The sequence below is a fragment of the Anoplopoma fimbria genome, chromosome 8 (assembly GCF_027596085.1).
Source record: "Anoplopoma fimbria isolate UVic2021 breed Golden Eagle Sablefish chromosome 8, Afim_UVic_2022, whole genome shotgun sequence".
NCBI lineage: Eukaryota > Metazoa > Chordata > Actinopteri > Perciformes > Anoplopomatidae > Anoplopoma > Anoplopoma fimbria.
Window position 1 is genome coordinate 11580789 of NC_072456.1, and position 19034 is coordinate 11599822.

Genomic DNA, 19034 nt, shown 5'->3' on the forward strand with positions numbered 1-19034 from the left:
CCTGGTTACATTATGCACATGGGTAGCTATGGTGGTTTGGAGATATTCTCCAATGAATGCCTCGCTCTCGTTTTCTGTCTTTGACGAAAAAAAAAGAATGTGTTAATTGGGCTACAGGACAAAAAGTTTATCTTGTGCAATTCTGAATACATTCAGTTCCCTGTTGTCTCAAATGCACTGCACACAGTTCACAGATCAAACAAAACACTTGATAAAAATAAAAACATTGATGCCATGCAAAAATCAGGAGCATATAAGCCTTAAACAGACTATATTTGATGCTCTTGGTGATGATCTTAGTTGGCTTGTATACATTCAGCAGACAGCTGGGGTCGCCAGGAGTCCGCGAGGTGCAGCCTGACAGGCTAGAAACCACGTGAGCTGCAAACTGTACTTTTAACTACCTACTGCATCATTTTACCTCTGAACGAATAAATAATGTATCTAATCGAATATATTTTTTTAGCTGCTGCGTATTATCCAATATAAAACAAAACAAAAATGTTTTTTTTTTTACAGCCGAACATATACATACTCAAGTAGTATACGTTTGTATGTAAATATTACAAACAGTAAGGAATTAAGGAGTTTACTTTATTAAATTGGAAAGCTATTTATTCTGCATTTTACACGGGATGTTTTACCTTTCTCTCTTTCACGAACACGCCTCCCACCTGCTCTCTCTCTCTCTCTCTCTCTCTCTCTCTCTCTCTCTCTCTCTCTCTGTCTCTCTCTCTCCCTCTCCTCACACTTTTCATTCAGCCACTCAAGATGGCGGCAGCTCCATCCATCCAGCCGCCGATCGTCCACTCTTCTCTAGCCGGGGAGAGCGCACTTTCCCCGGAGATGGACAGCCCCGAGAGCCGGCAGCCGGAGGATGAGGAGGCGGCGGCCGCAGCAGCAGCGCAGCCCCCGACTCGGAGATCAGCCTCCGTGACCTGCCGGACCTGGAGCCGGAGGAGATCGAGAAGAGGCTCGCAAAAACTCGCCAGGAGCTGAGCAACAGGAGGAAAATCCTCATTAAGAACCTGCCGCCTGACACCACTAACCAGGTACACGGTAGTTTGGAAAAAAAGAAACAAAAAACTGATGCAAAGTAGCGCTCCTCACTTAGTTCTCAGTTTTTACGCACATCGGTGGTTTAGTTTGAACTCACCGTCGCACTTTCAAAATGCAGCCTACGTTATTTTTTTTATGGTGATGAATGAGTTTAATTTACTATATTTATAATAAACCAAAAAATAAAAGCAACATATTTGTAAGGAACTTTTTTTTTTTTAAGTTTATTTGATTGGTTCGGAATGTTACAATGGGATTATACTAACAGGCTGTTTTCTCTACTGGAGTTAAAACAAACAAGCGAGAGTGTGTCATATATTAAACTCATTATAACTCATATAACTGTCATTATAATGTGCGTGAAGGCATCCCCTCATCTGATGCATTTAAAGGCTCAATTGAAGCCTACCTGTTTGGCCACATTTCAGTTCACAAACTGTTATTACATAAAGAAACATTTACTCATTTTACTGATGTTTTGGGAGTATCTGAAGTGACTTTTTTAAAAATGTCCTCTGTACTTGCAAACGCTGCATGGGTCTTGTAAGTTCTGTGTGGCTTTCCTTGCAATAAAGGAAAGTTTTTGACTTGTTTTAGAAGTCAAAAACTTTAAACATCCAGTTTGTTATTATAGTTTATCCACATTTCAATCTGCCACTACACTATTGGATATTTGCACTGCATCGAGCAGTGCAGTGATGTTCATATGTGGTTTTCCCAATCAACTCCTTTGCTAAATTGAATGTTTTCCAATAAAATATTGTGCAGTTAAAATTCACTCATGCCACTTGTGTAAATATTGTTTCATACAACGGTTGCAGCTACAACTACTTCATCTAACTAAGACTGTTATGTTCTTTAAAACATGAAAGATAGAATACATTAATTCTGACTTTGAATGTTTACACAGCTCACTATTATCATTCCTTTATGGCAGATTAGTCATTTTCTCTTTTATGTTTAGAACTTTGCATGCGTGTTTCTTGTCAAAGACTCAGAGTGACTTCACTGTTTATAACTGTAAGACCGCTTTGGTGTCTCTTACTCAAATCTACTACTAAGGGTCGTTCACCACTTGTGTCAGCATGCAAGCCTTCACGAGGAGCTGATGGTGTATTCCTTCGATTGTAGCACCATATATTCTTAGAAAGAGGCACACTGCCACGAGAACCAGCAATCTGTTTGGTGTTTGTGTGTTAGGCCGCATTTACACCAAATCAGGTGTTGCGACGATTAAAGCAGGGTTGTGTGGCGGTTTGGGAGTGTCCCTTAAACGGCCCATTTGTGGGACACCATGCTGCTAATATGAGGGGTGCTATGAGTGATGGTCTGTCCGCATCAACAGATTAGAAAAACAATTATACTTTCAATAACTAACCAGGATGTCAGGCCTATCAAAACAGTTGATTTTAAACTGGTGCTCAGATTGAGTGACTACACGAGAGATATGTGTTTTGGTCATTCATGCTGCCCTTCCTCATGTGGCCTTCTTCGGTTCTAAACGTGGGTTACATAAATGGCCACTGCAGCATGACGTCAAGTTGTATCTCTCCAAAAGTTGTTTAAATTTCGCTGCACGCTTCAGCATTTTAGGCTAGCAAGCTTAGGCTATACAACGATTAACCTCAGAAAGGCTTCCAGAAGCTGCTGTGGGTCAGCAGTATCCTGGTAGTTAGTCCTCTGTCTGCGTCAATCTACTCAAACCCTTTATTGAAAAAGTGTTGCAACTGACCCAGAATGTTGCAAAATTAGGCCCCCGGTGTGTAATAGGCTAAAAGCCTTTAGTGTGTGTGTTTAAGGGAGGGAGTGTGAAAGAGTCCAACTGCATGGTGTTAGTGAGAAACAGAAGGGAGAGAGAGGAAAAGTCACTTGGATCAGGTGAAGCAACAGAAGTGGAAACTCTCTCTCTCTCTCTCTCTCTCTCTCTCTCTGATTTTCCACATTATTCATGGGTCAGAACGAGTGTGATGTTTAGTTAGCTTGAGCAGAACACTCAGAGAGGCCGCACGAAGCCCTGCTGAACATGCCACATGCATTTATCCATTTAAAGGAGTAGTTCATAATCTCTGACATCATGCGATATGCGTTTTTGACTGGAAGTGCTACTGTTGAAGCTCAGGCTACATATCTTCTGTGTGGAGAAAATCTCAGCGATCTGGCTGATGAATGTTTAATAAAAACCTTTTAAACAACATCACAGCACTTCAAAATATTGTAAACATCCAAAGCAGGGTAATAGTTCTGTTGATAATTGACTTCTTCTATTGCAATGGTGTGTTTTAAATTCTCCAATTGCTGAGTTCATTTCTGTTTGAAAGGCTGCAGAGTTGCTGAGATATGTTACATCCTGGGATCTGTAGTCGTGTATCAGTATATATCAGAATTAGTGCTTAAATGATAAGTTGACTATATGATTGACAGAAAGATTTAAAATAACTTTGATGAGAAACCCTCTTTTATTACACAACAATCCAGCTTCTCAAATGTAAGGATTGGCTGCTTTTCTGTCAGTGTTGTTTTTCCGTGCCATCCAAAGATACACTTTATGGTTTCCTCTATAGACAAGTGTAACCGGTGTTGTCTGCGTTGTGTTGTGTTGGAGAAGGAAGAGACCCGAGACTGGATACGCTTTGGAGGCGGTCTCCGTTTATTGTCTTTATGCCACACTGGCAGATCTGACAGAAATAAAAATGTAAAACCCTCCGGTCCGTAGCTGTAAACGGCACTTGAGCTCCTATACAATTGAATAAGCACAGAACACGAGGCATTAGCTTACCACACAAAGTTTAAGCTAGTAGGCAAACTCGTAATTGTAACTTAATACAAAAACAGAAAAAAACAAAGCAAAGAAATGTCTATGCCCACAGCTATACTCAGTGGTAGTTATGTAGTAGAACAACAGAAATACACAATGATTTAGTGAAATCTAGATTGTGAATTACAATAAAATAATGCGGAGCTAGATCACTCACCTCTCCAATGCATTACCAACAAAAGGGGAGAGGTGAGGGCAGGAGACATCATATATAGGGGGGACCAAAGAAACTGGGGGAATAACACTGGAGACATGAATAAAATGTCAGGTTATGACTATTTACATATATTTTGTGTAATTATGATACAACATTTTAACACTAAAATTGACTCTGTTACACAAGCATTGACTGAATGTCTTGTAAACAAGTTTAGTATTTGATTTCAATTTAAACCAGATTTATTTATAAGTTAAGAGGGAATGATTTGGATTTAGTTTTATGTTTATTCTCATTATTTTGAAGTTTAATTAAATGGTTAGTAAAGACAAAATTATGGTTTACATTAGTACTTCCTTGTCCTTTGCAAGTGCCTTCATCGTTTCAAGTGTTAATTGTAAAAATGTATTTCATTGTGTTGTTATGTTTGCTGCTTTTGTTCGTTTTTATATAATTGCAGCCATTGGTTGGACGTAAAAAACAATTTGAAAACGTCACCCGGTGCTCTTGGAAGTTGCTTGTTCCTGTACAGGAATCCAGTGATATTCATAGAGCTGGTGTTGACATTACAGTATCTTCCATAAGGTTTGAGTGACTCAACAAGCCCATCCAACACCATCTCCCATTCCCATCATACCCACTGCCCCATTAGTGAACACTATATCGTAGATTGGATATATGTGCGTGTGAGGAGTCCACGGTGCACTCTGTCAAATATATATGACCGCCCTGACAGCCCTCATCTCAGAGAGAAGACGGGGGGATGGGAACAACAGAGAGAAGAGTGAGAGGAGAGGAAAGAAGAATGTCAAGGATAGAGAGTAGAAAGGGATTGTTAAGAGACAAGCAGGGAGAGCGTTGAGTTGAAACACTGTCCTGCTATCTGTCTTAAAGCTTAGTTTATACTTGCCGGCGTGAAGCTGCGGAATGGTACACGAGCCCAAAAAACGGCTGATATTTTGTAACTTTGCGATCAGAGCTCTTTTAGAATATTCACTTATAAAAGCACTATTTACATTTCTAGGGGTTATACAAAGAAGGCCAATTCATTTTTAGATGCTTTAGAAACAGGAGGTCTTAAACATCTTCATCTGAGTAAATATTTTGCAGCCAAAATCGAATTGTTTACAGGATATTCAACCTTTGCTTCTTTTAATGCATGTAGAACATCTGTCTTTACAGGGGTTAAATAAATACATTTAAGTAGTACATGATTACGAGATATGAGTTTACAGTTAATAACAATTCCTCCTCGGAATTGCGGATGTGTGTTTTTTTGGTATTTCGCCGCTTACACTCGTCATCTTCTTGCCTCTTCACAGTACATTTTGTTTGTATGCCCTCTTGCGTTTTGTAGAATAATGCAACGAACAGCGTATTGAGCATAAAATCCTTTATGCATGTTCGGAGCTTGCACACCATCCGTGGAGGCTGGCACTACGTTGCTAAGCAAGAGTATAAACAAAGCTTAAATATGAGCCACTGACTCGTATCTTATAACATTATATCAAATCAATAGGGTTTGCTAAAATGCAATCAGCAGCATTTCACCGAATAAAAGTCCACTATTGAATCCAAATCCTTTGAATCACTTGTGGAGTATAATTACTTTAAGGTTGCAACATTTTCAAGTAACTTCACTTATTAATAACTAAAGAATCGTCAATTGAAGGTATTCAGTTGTGTTCTGTATCAGCTTTCGTTTGCTGAGAAGGCAGAAACACTGCAGTTTTGGGTGGCGGCTTGATTGATAGGGCTGTATCGAATGACGTAGAGGTTTTCAAACGAAGTTCGCAATGTCTGTCTTCATATTTCATGAGGTCATCACCCCCAGAAAAATAATTGGAACTAAATCTTTAATTTAAATAAAGTGATTCATCGGATTAAATGAGTTAAGACTTTTTTTTAATTAAAATCAACTTTAAAAACCTGCCTTTATGTGTGGCAAGCAGTAGCGCAAACGACATTGAAAATGTTGTTAAAAGCCAACAAAGATGGATTGTAACAGAATATATGTTGTGAATTAAAAATAAAATAAAGATTACATCTATTCATTTTCAACACATTTGAACTTTTGGATTTTCATATTGATCACATGGGTCCACCACTGGAATCTAATTCTACAAATATTATTAATAAATGTATTATTATAAATGTTCCTATTCACTGCTGAGCCTGGTACCGACAGGTACAGCTTCCAAGTTGGAAGTAGCTCTAGTGGAAGTATTGTGCAAGTAGTTTTCCCCTACTCCTGTGCATCTCAGACTCCATTTGGAATTTCAAAAAGAATAAAAATGATGTTTAATCAAATCCAAGCACGTACTGTAAAAACATATTTGCAGATGCACTGGAGGGTAAAATAAATGTGGGTTGTGGTGTGTGAGCTTCCAAGGACTTCTGATAAGTTCTTGAATAATTCAGAGTATCTCAGAAAACACAAAAGTTCTGCAAGATGTGCATGTTTATATGTTCTTTGAACAGCTTTTTTCAACACCAGGCAGAGTGTGTGTGTGTGTGTGTGTGTGTGTGTGTGTGTGTGTGTGTGTGTGTGTGTGTGTGTGTGTGTGTGTGTGTGTGTGTGTGTGTGTGTGTGTGTGTGTGTGTGTGTGTGTTGTGTTTGCATATGTACAAGTAAACACAGATACATGTAAATGTCACAAAGCAGCATGTGCCTGAGCTGTTCTCCTTCCACCCACTTCCTCCTCTGGCTTTACATGCTGTGATGTGTGTGTGCGTGTCGGGCAGCAGATGTTCATGAAATCTACCCCTCCTGACAGTGGGCAGCCTCCATCACCTTTATCACTTACGAGCCTGCATGCACATGCGTTGTGATTTGGCTGTTTACTGTGGCTGGCATTACCTCAAAGTTTTGCAGATGTTTGTGCCGCAATTATCCTGCAGGCTTTCAAGACACACCTATTTGACTGACTTCTGTTAGTGCAACCAGGACAGGACAGTCAAGTTGATACAGCCTGTTTATTTACTTTCTATAAGTCATGATGTTGGCGGCTTTATGTAGGTGAGATGATGAGCTATACCTGAGATACTCTTTCACCTCCAACGACAAGCTTATTGAAATGTTAGGCGATGGTGGAGAGGAGGAGATGGGTGATATGGATAAACTCAAGATCCGGATATTAATGAGGGTATGTTTTCATAAATATCACGGTAACTATGTGATCAGTAAACCAGAGATACATTATACAAACTTAAACAATAGAATTTTAATTTAATTAATTTACACAGTCTGTTCATATCAGATAGATAGATAGATGTTTCCAACGATAGCTGATACAAGATTGTTTTGGCAATACTGATGATAGACTTTCATACTAAAAGAGAATAAATGTGACTGCTTATATTTGACAGGAAGGTCATTGTTGTGTGTTAGTGTGAAATGGAGCAGGTGGAGGGCTGTTTGCCAGTTCAGGATCCTGCTGGTTTCCGGTTTACTCAGGATCCTAGACGTTCATACAGCAGCAGCAGCAGCAGCAGTAACACAGAGGACTGAAGTTTGATACTTTTGATACACAAATCAAGTGAGATGAAGAGATGAAGTGAAATTACACAGAAGACGCACATTGTAATTGACTTTGGTCAATAAATTCCATATAGACATAAAATCCAGTCAGTGGATTTATTACTGAGGAGCAAACAACACAGTAATGAGAGAGGTCAAACAAGAGTACAAGAGGAAGCCATACTAAGTTCCAGCTTTGTTACCCATGAACATAAAAGCATACAGCAACTTCAGCAACTAATGACTAGAGTGTGGAAAGTGCTCATTGCTCAGTCTGATGAATTTCAATTTCTCATGTGAGATGCCGGTGGCAGAGTCAGAGTTATCAGCATGAACCCATCCATCCTCCCTCGTGTCAAAGGTTTATTTTCATAAATCAATTTCAGAGTTTTAGTCTACCCACGGGGAACAATAGGATCTGTCATTCTGTCAGGATAAAGAAAGAGACACAAATGTCCCTTTTGTAAGCCTTTATAGAATTCAAAAAGCGGACTATTTTATGTCAAAAAACCTTTATTAATAAAGTCAACCTGTCAATATGCAAAACGCCTCTAATAGCTTGCAAGACAGCTTCAAGCTGAATCGGTCTACAATTCTACAGTTTGTGAAATTCATATGACATTAAATTTTGATATCTTGGGTCAAATGAAGAGGAACCTTTTATGTGCTTAATCCAGAGTTGTTGTAATTAAACAATTCAGTTAATCTAGTAGATATTTTCATGTTAATCAATAAATGTGTATGTGAAATGACACAAATCAATCACAAGTTACCGTAATACACGATTGTTGAATCTGTTGAATCATGAGATTGTTTCAGTTCTCGCATACATAATAGCGTACTGATGTATCTCAAATTAACTAAAGAAGATCAATTATCTCTTAAATATGTTTTGGGCAGCGCACTATTTTTACATTACCTTACAGATATACTAAATAAAGCTATTGAAAAGGTCATATTTACATTATATATTGAATCTGTGTTTATGCAATACCATTTTCAAGCAATACTTTCTTATCTTTTTAGTGAAAGTCCAGTGATGTGAAGCTTCTTTTGATTGTTTAAAGTCAATAATGAAACAAAAATGTGTGTAATACAATTGCAGAAGAAGGCATCAACCTTTTCACATCCAAACTATTGTGCATTGTGCTTTTGCTGGCGCCCAAATTACTACAAGAGTCCATTTAGCTTTAATGTCTCTGGTCACTGCGGTTCAGAGTTGCAGTTAAGTGTAATTTTCTAACATTAATGCAAAGCTTAAGTGCTGTAACATGTCGAAAATATTTTATAATAGAAAAAGGATTGCAATGTTTTAGGTTGTTTTATTTGTAAGCTAGGATTTAACACATCTCAACACTGTTACAATACTGAAGATAAATGAAGCTCAAATACTCAAATAACCCGATAGGTTTGTCGACATGGCGATGTAACATGCAGAATACTGACGACGACCAATGGATTTGTTGAAGAGTAGATCGAATTTCAGTCAAAAATAATTAACATTCGTAAATTATGTTTTGACCTCATGTCTGCAGGATTCTGTTGACATGTGAGGAGTGACTGCCTTCTCAGTGGAGAAAATAAGCTCCAATCTGGGGTCCGTGGCATCAGGGCTAGAGCCAAGCAGAGACGGGTGGGTGTGGATGGGGGAGGGAGGTGGGGGTCACACATGGTGACAGTAGATTTAGTCCTGTCTTAGGGCAAGCCACCTGCTTCCCTCAGTCCACTGGTTCTGTCCTTTCTGATGTCAGATTTACCAGCTTCTCTATGAAAAAAGCGGAATTAATAGACGAACGGAAATAGCCGGATATAGAAGTGACATGGAAAACTCCTTACTTCCCACATAATATACAAAGATGGTATTTCCCCACCAGCAAATCCTTAAAGTCTATAAGAGTATTTTCACTTTGTGTATCTTGGTGATTTTTAATGATATAGTATTTATTTAGGCGTTAATAATGCATAAAGGGAAATCTATTTGATTTAATCGATCACACATGATCACTACTTATAGCTACACCCGATTTTTCCCCAAATTTAGATTTTGTGAGTTAAGTAACTGATGGTAGTGAATGCTACACTGAGCTCTAGGCTTCAAATATTTTTTCAGGGAACTTGTGAATAATGGCACGGATGCTAAGGTCAAGCTCTGCTGGAAACCCATTTTGTTAATTATTTCATAGCATAGTTTATCAGGTAAAGATGAATGAAGCCAAATCCTTTCCCACTTACTGTACCTGAGAGGTGGTCAGGGTTGCATAGCATTAAAAAGTAAGGAAGTAATTTCTATTGGTAGTTGTTTTCTGTACATGCTAAGATAATTACATAAAATCTTCATTTACAGATCAGTGAAGAGTCAGAGAGTTCATTTTTTATGATTCATAGGTGTCATATTTACTCCATCTACCCGAGGTTATAATGATATAAACAACAGGTAAAGAGGAAATGTGGTCCAAGCATGTATGTAAATTTGTGGTTATTTGCATAGCATTTCATCCATTTGCACACAAGGAAGCACGTTGGGGTGATGAATACAGTGCATATACTGTATGTCAAGCTCTTAACTGAGAGCCTCTGTTTGTAGTGTATTGCCAAATTAAGAGTCTGCCTGACCGTGCATAGCGCAACTCCTTGGACCATGTGACAGCTGAGGTTGATTATGGGTTTGAATCACTGCTCCTGCTGTGGTGCTTTAATGCATCATCTGTTATTACTCTACTAGAAATTAACAAAACTGAAGAAGCAAGCAAAGACAGAAAATAAAGAGATGAATTAACATTGTATCACTCTTTACCATGAAGTCAGGAAAAAAGGAGGGAGAGCGCCATTGGTCTGATTCATTGTCTACTCTCCTTAAGGGTAACAGCAACTCTGTATTAAAACGCAACCAGACAGCCATTGCTTAGTCCAGCACTGAAAAAGAGCAAATACAGGAGAAAGCAGGAGGATACAATAAAGGCACGAGGGCAGGAAGAGGTTCAGGAAGAGAGGAAGAGAGCCTGGATGACGATGAAGAGATAAAAGAGAACAGAAGAGGAGAGGAATAGAAAAAAATAATTAACTAGGAATTCTACCAGTGCAGAGTGAGTGTGTTAAACTAACATACAAGGTGTGAAAACTCTGAGAATGTGCTTGAGAGACAAAGGAGAATTACAAAAAAGATGTCTGCACTAGTGTGTATTTATGTTCATCTGCTATCAATATGTAAGTGAGTCAGTTTTTCTAAGAAGCTCTCCTGGCAGGCATTTGATAGGCCAGTGATTTGTGCAGTGCATGGTTTGACCCACCTGTGTCTCACACACACACACACACACACACACACACACACACACACACACACACACACACACACACACACACACACACACACACACACACACACACACACACACATTCAAAGCTTCAAAGCTTGTATTAATGTAGTGCTAGTATTACTTCTCTATAAATGTGAGTCATGACAATGGAGCTATTGTAGTGGTAATAATTGGAAACCATACAGTAGTGTTGTTTGTGGCATTCTGTTTCCTGGCAGACATGGGCTTCATCCTCTTGTGCTCTCTCTTTAGCACATGTCACTCTATCAGTAGGTCAAGGACACAGTTACTGCCAGTAAGGAGGCCATGCAGGGTGTGTTTGTCCCTTAATCCCCCTACCCCTCTATCTTTCTGACACACACACACACACACACACACACACACACACACACACACACACACACACACACACACACACACACACACACACACACACACACACACACACACACACACACACACAGAATGGTGCAAAAGGAGTGTGTGTGTTTGTGCAATAGATGAACAGGTGTAAACACATTAACCCCCCACCCCTCTCCTCTTGGCCTGTTGGTTTTCTCACCTTTCATTTACATCACCTTGCCACTTTCCACTGCACAGAATAGGATTCGCTTTAGAGGGACTTACAAAGTGCGGCAGAGGAATTAGAAATATCTAAACTGGCAAACAAGCTGACAGACGGAGGGGTCAAAAGGCTATTTGCAGTCAGTTTGCTCTTTATTTATAGGAAATTGACAGTAGAAGCTGTGACTGGAAGGACAGATGCTACAAGCACAGGGATGAGATTTGCCATTGCATTGAAATAATAGTAATCTGCACTTCACTGTGACATTTACAGGGGACAGATGGTAATTTTCAGGTTCAATTTTCAGATGTTGGGCGGTATATTCTAATGAGCCTGTATGTGACATAGGAATGGGAGCCAAATCTGAATGGCTTGTGGAAACACATGTTTTCTGATCCAGGCGGTGCACAAACAACTGACTGGGTTGTTTTATTTCACAGTCACAAGAAGTCATAAAGCTCGAAATTTGTCACAGCTGCATGGCTGCATCTGTATTGGACACCTCTGAAGCTGATTTCATGTTCCTTCATGAACTTTAACTACGCCTATGAGCTCCACTTGGTCTTACCAGGTGTCAGACATCCTGCTATCACATTCCTTATCGAGTCTCCGGGCAGTTTGCTTTAATACTACACCAAGTGTGTGTATCCGTGCAGAAATTGGCCCTGGGCTTTAGGCTGGTGCTGGGTACTGGCTGGACTTGCTGTAAATGTCAGTTTCTTAAAGCATTAAAACACAGAGAGACCAGTATATCCAGGTATGGAACAGAATGAAATGCTTTATATATTACAGAACAGCTTGACATAGAGGAACAGACTGTAGACCAGGCTTGAGCAGAAAACAGCTTGTCCCACTACTTCTGCCTGCATACCGCCCAAGTTTTCCATCTAGTCACTGAGTCACAAAGACTTGCAATCGGGCAAGACAAGTGTCTTTTTAAATATGAAATGTTGTTAAAAGTCTGTCAAGGTTTATTGCAACTTTATCCATCTCTAGAGTGGTACCAGGCATCGAAATGTAGCTCCATTTGTGTCAAAATATAAAATAATGATTTGCAGTTTGTGGGTTCAGTTTTTTAGAGTATGATTATTTGCTCACACTGAGCAAATACTGAGCTCAGTTGCTGTTTTGAAACACCTGTGAGTGCCGCTCAGCTATTTTGGCAGTGTTAATTAGGAAGCTGTTGAAATGGTGTATTTGGAATCTCAATGAAACAAAGTGGAACGTTGTAGAACAACGTGAAGGGATAATGAAGGTAAAAAGACCATTAAAACATGGAAGGTAAAAAGGAAATAGGGTGAAACAAACTGGAAATTCATAAAAATGTGCAGCATGGTGTGCTCAACTGTTAAATTGTTTGGCTGAGAAGAGAGGCAAGACTGTTTGGACTCCTAAAAATAGTCTTTAAGTGTCTTGTAATGTGCCAGTGCTGTGAGAAACAAACTTTCAGCACAGTTTTAAGTACACGATTGCACAGGGACGAGTGATGAAGCACCACCAAAGAGATAATGAACACTGAGTGGCATAATTCAACCTTGTCTGACTGTCACAAAGTACCCTGCAATGTCGGTGTCTGCTTCCTGCTTAGTACTGCAATAACTACCATTTAGTGGGTGGGGGGAAGCTGGAAGCAATTTCTTGTTTCTTTTCCTTTTTTGCACTCCGCTTTACTTGATTTGTAATGTAAGTTCCTGTTTTGTTTCTTATCTTCTTCACTCATTATTTCTTGCATAAAGGAAACCTTTAGTCTAGTACCTTTTTATGTCAGAAATCTTGTTAATACAAGAGCTTTAACCCCTAGAAACCTACATTGTGTACAAGCTTGACCCTCTGCGTGGGCTGCCTTGCATGGCCTTCACTGATATGGCACATTCCTGCTCCACTATGTTCATGAGTGGGTTAGATCATGTTAGAGAGAAAGAAAGAGAATAAATGTACATTTTAGAAAGCCTCATCTTTGTCTTTATAGAAATGATGTGATGAATGGGATTAGAAATGTTTTCTGTCCACTCGACCTCCCGGAAATGTCAAACCTACTTTCACTCTCATGTGAAAGGTGGTTATTGTATCACCATGAGTTTATTTCTTTGTTCTTTTTCTTTGAATGGTAGCAAAAAACATGGCCAACATAAACCAAAACTGAATAAAAGCACAGGGTTTGGGCAACATTAGCTGACAATACACATCCTCCCAAATACTAATCAGTTCTTGAAAGATTGGTTTCACTTCCTAGTCCTTTTGTTCACATTCAGGCCCATTTATAAACCACATTTATTTGCTTTGAATCAGCTCTTCAAAATTTATGCAATCAGGGTGCGAAATGCCCAGGTGCCCGATGCGCTAAATTTATTCTTTGGTGGGTAAATTATGGAGACCACCCACCACAACAGCTGGTAGAAAAAAAAATGTTTCCTACAAACGCTGGAGAAAGCTGCTGGTATTCTGTCACTTCAATCCAGTGGTGCAGTGGCCATCTGACATATGGGCCAACGCATCGGTGGAGCGGTGACTATCCGGCCTGTCACTCATTCAGGGTGTGTATGAGAGCGTGCTGCGTGCTTGTTCTGGGATTGGGCTCGCTGACCAATCACAACCAAGTTAGTTAAACTTGTGCATATGTCACACTCTCCACCGTAGTCTACTTTGTCGCTAATGTAAAACGGTGGATGAATTGTTTTGAGCATCACAACCACTGAGGTACTTAAACTGTACTTGTTTCACTATCAGAAGACCAGACCTCATTGTGAAAGACAAGAAGGAGGAAAACCGCAAATACCACAGAATTTATCAATGCAAATGTGTTACACTTTAGTGATGAAATAGTAGAATGAATACAGTTAGTGCGAGTAGTATTACTGCACACTACTATAAAATTGATCGAGACTCGCATATGGGACCAAAATGACATGCCAAATAGTAATATTAGCAAATTGGGGTCTGGACGTTTAAATCTCATCCACCATACGTTAAGCCAAATTGTAACCTAATAAGATAAAGATGTGGGAAGGACAAAATATTGAGGGTGAGAATGTCTCCACATCATACAGACATGATCATGGTTAATTCAGTGTGCCTGCACCGGTGGATAAAACAGTTTGAAAGTCCTCCCTGATCTGTATCATACTGCTGTAGACAGGCCATTACATCTGGTCTCTGGTGGCACTTAACAATAATTGCTTTCTGCTGAAGTGACCTTTTCAGTGCCACAGAGTTTAGCTTGTTTTAGCGCAGTGGTTGTTGCTCTTTTTTTATTTTTGTTTTGTTTTGTTGCTCACTGCTCAGTTCTTACGCCTACACTGTGCTCCTGTTTGATCAGGAACTTTTGGACAGGTTTTGACTGTGACTGGATCCACAAGGTTGCTCATATCACAGGAGCATATCTAAAATAAAAACACTTGCTGCCAAACTCTGACCAGTTACTTGTGTTCAGTAGAGACTCTGTGTAACAGTGAAACCCATCAGCGGAGTTAGCAGTGGAGTCACTGCTAACCAAGAGATCCTCAAAAGATGTGAGGATCTCTTGGACTACACTCTACTTTGGAAGATAAATTTGAAATGTATTACTTTGATATGCAGCTGTGTATGTGTGTGTCCCTTGCGTGGATTGAAGTGCAGTGTTGTGGGCTGCTGTGATTATGAGCCTGAACTGAGACAAAAATCTTTTCATCTTATTGAAAAAAACAAAAACGTAATAAATAACCTGACAAATGACTGCAATTGGAGAAGTCTCTGATCAAAGAGTTTACCGTGAGGGAAAATATTTTTTTTCATGTACAGGGACGAGTGATGATGTGAATATTTGAATATTCGTGTAATAATTGTAATCAGCTGGTTAGTTAACAATAACTGTCTTGCTGTTAGAATAGTACCGACATGAGATACTCTGACTTACTTCCGGACAGTTAGTACAGACTTGTATTTGCTGACCATTTTTAATTGCACATTTTCCGAAAAAGTTATTCATTTTGTGTGTTGCTAAACTTGTTAACAAATTACTTGATTCACTGCAAATTAACTGACAACTTTAATAACAATTCAGAATCACAGATGTCACTGTAAATGCGCATTTGAAGACATAGTTAATATCTTAATAACTTGTGGCATTTGTTTTTATTTTTGACAAATTAAGAAATATTTCAATAAAATTGTGGTTTAGATTTTATCATGTGTTCGAACATTTGGTTATTCTGTCGTTTTGGTGATCTCTCAGCTAAAGTCCTTTGTTTCTCTCTTTATGTCTCTTTACAGGAAGTCCATGAGATTCTGAAAGAATATGAACTAAAGTACTGTTTTGTGGACCGCAACAAAGGCACAGGTAAAACACACACCTCACAAGAGATACAGATACACAAACACACACACACTCACGCTTGTACCCCTATATATTTGTGAAAAACCTCATGGACACAATGCATTTCCTAACAATAACTAGAATTAACCATAAACTCAACATAATTCTAACCCTGAAACCAAGTCTTCAACAGCCATTTGAAGAACAGAAAATCCATAATATCCTCAGGCTTAAACTCCGGATGTTCCTCATAAAGATAGATGTACAAGAGCAATTACAAATTATACTGTTAACCAAACCCTTAGCATACAGCTATGTCATATCTGTCATCACAACATTGTATTAATAGTTAAATGGAAAGTGGTGTGGTAGTGATGGCATGACTGAAACAGTTGTTTTACATACTGTAGAAATAGTGGAGGGGTCACACTTAAGCCTGTGACTCTAATGATCAAGATCTGTTCCATTAATCATTCAGTACAGTTTTTTATTCATTTTCTGCTCTATATATATATATATTTAAGACACTGCAGTTACTGTTGATTGTTCTTAGCCCAGAGGTGGTGATATGATGTATGTGATGGACTTTTTTTTTTTTACTAATTTGTCCAACCTTAATTTGAATGCTAAAATTTAAAGATAAAATGCAATCCGTTGCCAGTTTATAAGGAACTGATACAATAGTCCAGCTATAAATGCTTAATTCAATTCTAGGATAGTTTCGGAGGATGTAGTTTGTTATAATTCACCACAAATGACAGCCTCCAAATTGTCCATACATTTGTTAAACAGTTTTGACAAAAACTGAACATTATAACCTAAGATTTCTTGCTAGAGCTGTTGTATTGGAATTTAAAACTTAAACTAAGTGGACCTTATAAACTGGAACTGAGTGTATATTTTTGACAAAAGAAAGCAGGATACAGTATTGTAGTTTATACCATTTCCATAGTTTTATATTTCTCTTTTTAAAGGGATTTTGGGGGGGAGTTTCTACTTATTCGCATGGAGAGTCTGAGGATAGAGGATGTGGTATGCTATACAGATTGTACAGTTAAGGGAAATTTTGGAGTTGGAGTTTAGACGATGAGTTTCCCTCCTTAGGCTGGATGGGGTCTGCAGTGATGCATACTTAAAAACAGTGTGGCTGGTTAGTAGAAGGGATTGGAAAATTGACAGGTGATTTAAGCGTTAGTTGACTGGCATGATGAGTCAGTTATGGTCGCAGTTGTTTGTAAAGCAAAGAAGTAATGTTTTTTCAAACGGTTGATTGGCAGCTTGGAAATTCAAAAAGGTAATTTAGTTTTTTCAGGCTTTGTACAAATGACGGGTGCATTACTTGTAATATCTTATGTACGCCCACACTAGTACGTTTTTGCACAGACTCACACATCCTAGTCACATTCTGAGTTCATTAGGTTCTCATAAGAAGTCTGACAAGCACACACACACACACACACACACACACACACACACACACACACACACACACACACACACACACACACACACACACACACACACACACACACAGAGCAGACCCCCTGCCCCTAGAGTGTGTCCCTTTCCAGGGAAATCTCTTCCATAGTGTCTATATTTAATCCATGCAGTCGGCCAAACACCTGAAACATAACGCTGTTAGAAAGCAGAGGGAGCTGTAAACAGCTTCGATATCAAAGCACCAGCCTGTCCAAAAGGTTAATGGGGTTTAGGAAGAAATGAGAGCTTGATAAAACACAGGCCCTCAATGGTCCGGCAGCAACGGTACCTACTAATTAGCCCGCTGTGTTGGCATTGGGTGTTGGGCTCTCATGTACTGAGGTGGGTGGAGTGGGATGGGATTCCTGCACCGAGATCATCAGAAGTTGTTGAAGGAAATGTAAAAATGTTCCTGACAACCCATAGTGATGGGCACCACATTAATTTCCCCTTGTCCCTCACTCACTTAACGCTCTTTATCTCTCTCTCAGAGGGGGAGAGGGGCAACAGGGAGAGACAGAAAAAGACAGAGAAAAGCAGAAATACCGAATTGTGTTTTCAGATCTTATTCCAGAAGCTTGCTGTTCCATCTAAATCATCAGATACATTTTTTTCCAGTAAAATCTTATTCTCCTCCAATTTCAAAATATTGCATTACCTCCATTGTCTGGTTAGGAATTGGGTTGAGTAGATATGTGTTTTGACAGACATGGACAATTGGTCTTAGCAGGTTATACCTCCTGGGAATCAGCTGTTTGAAAATTTGAAATATGAAGTATGACTGTTAACCTTCTCAGACTTGTTTGGGCACTAATGTGTAGCAGTAATGTCTGTCTGTATATCATGATCAACCATACTGATAAATGAGTGACAGAGAAAGTTGGAGGGGACACAAAGTGTTTTTCATAGGGATGGTTCAACATTTTGGAAAACAAGCTTATTCACTTTCTTGCAGAGAGTTGGATGAGGAGAAATACATTACATTACATTAACAATGTATCTGGAGCCATTAGCCAGTTATCTGAGCTTATTGTCATGACCAGAAACAGGAAAACATCTTGTTAAACTGCCTAATAGCACCTCTAAAGCTCACTAATTGACATGTTAAATCTCATTAGTTTTATGCTTAATTAACGAATAAGAGTGTTTCTCTCAATAATGTTGGACTGCTCCTTTAGAGTTGCAACTTAGTATGCAAACATACTATCATACTGTGTGCCATCAGTTGTAAATGGTCTTTCTAGCTTACCAGACTAAGCACTTTACAATTTTTTCACCAATTCATACACCAGTGGTGGCGGAGCTGCCATGTAAGGTGCCGGCCTGCACATTGGGAGCTTGGAGGTCAGTGTCTAGTTCAAAGACACTTCAACATGGAGACACGATTAAAAGACGATCCGCTCTAGCTCCTGAGCCACAGCTCCCCTATAAACTCTCCATGACACATTCTTGGCCACCCTGGCTGCACTCATTTTCTAAAATACTTTCTCCTACTCTAAAACATAAGGCCACTTTTATCAAATGTATCCACGTTGGAGAGCATTTTGAGTAGAAAACATTTAACAACCTTCATGGTTAATCATGAAACCGTTGTTTTTATTTGTATACGTTTCAATCAGCTGTAGCTGTTGGCTGTGTCTTAATGTTTTCTGTTTAATGGATGTGGACAGAGACCAGTTAAACCTAGTGACACTGCTCATTAACACTTTCACCCTATTTAAATAGTTACAAATGGGATTGTTTAAGGTACGATGCTGCTTCAGCTGGCAGGGTGCACACTGTTCACTCAGCTGGTATAAGTGCGTGTGCGCGTGTGTGTGTGTGTGCGTGCGCG

General features: G+C 39.2%; 1 protein-coding gene across 1 annotated transcript in view; it reads left to right on the forward strand.

Moving 5' to 3' along the window:
• The first annotated feature begins 771 nt into the window (after positions 1-771).
• The window catches only part of raver2 (ribonucleoprotein, PTB-binding 2), a 68743-nt gene continuing 50480 nt past the window's right edge, over positions 772-19034 (forward strand). The window contains 3 exon segments of the mRNA XM_054603407.1: positions 772-910; positions 913-1052; positions 15679-15745. Of these exon segments, the coding sequence (XP_054459382.1) occupies positions 772-910; positions 913-1052; positions 15679-15745 (346 nt within the window).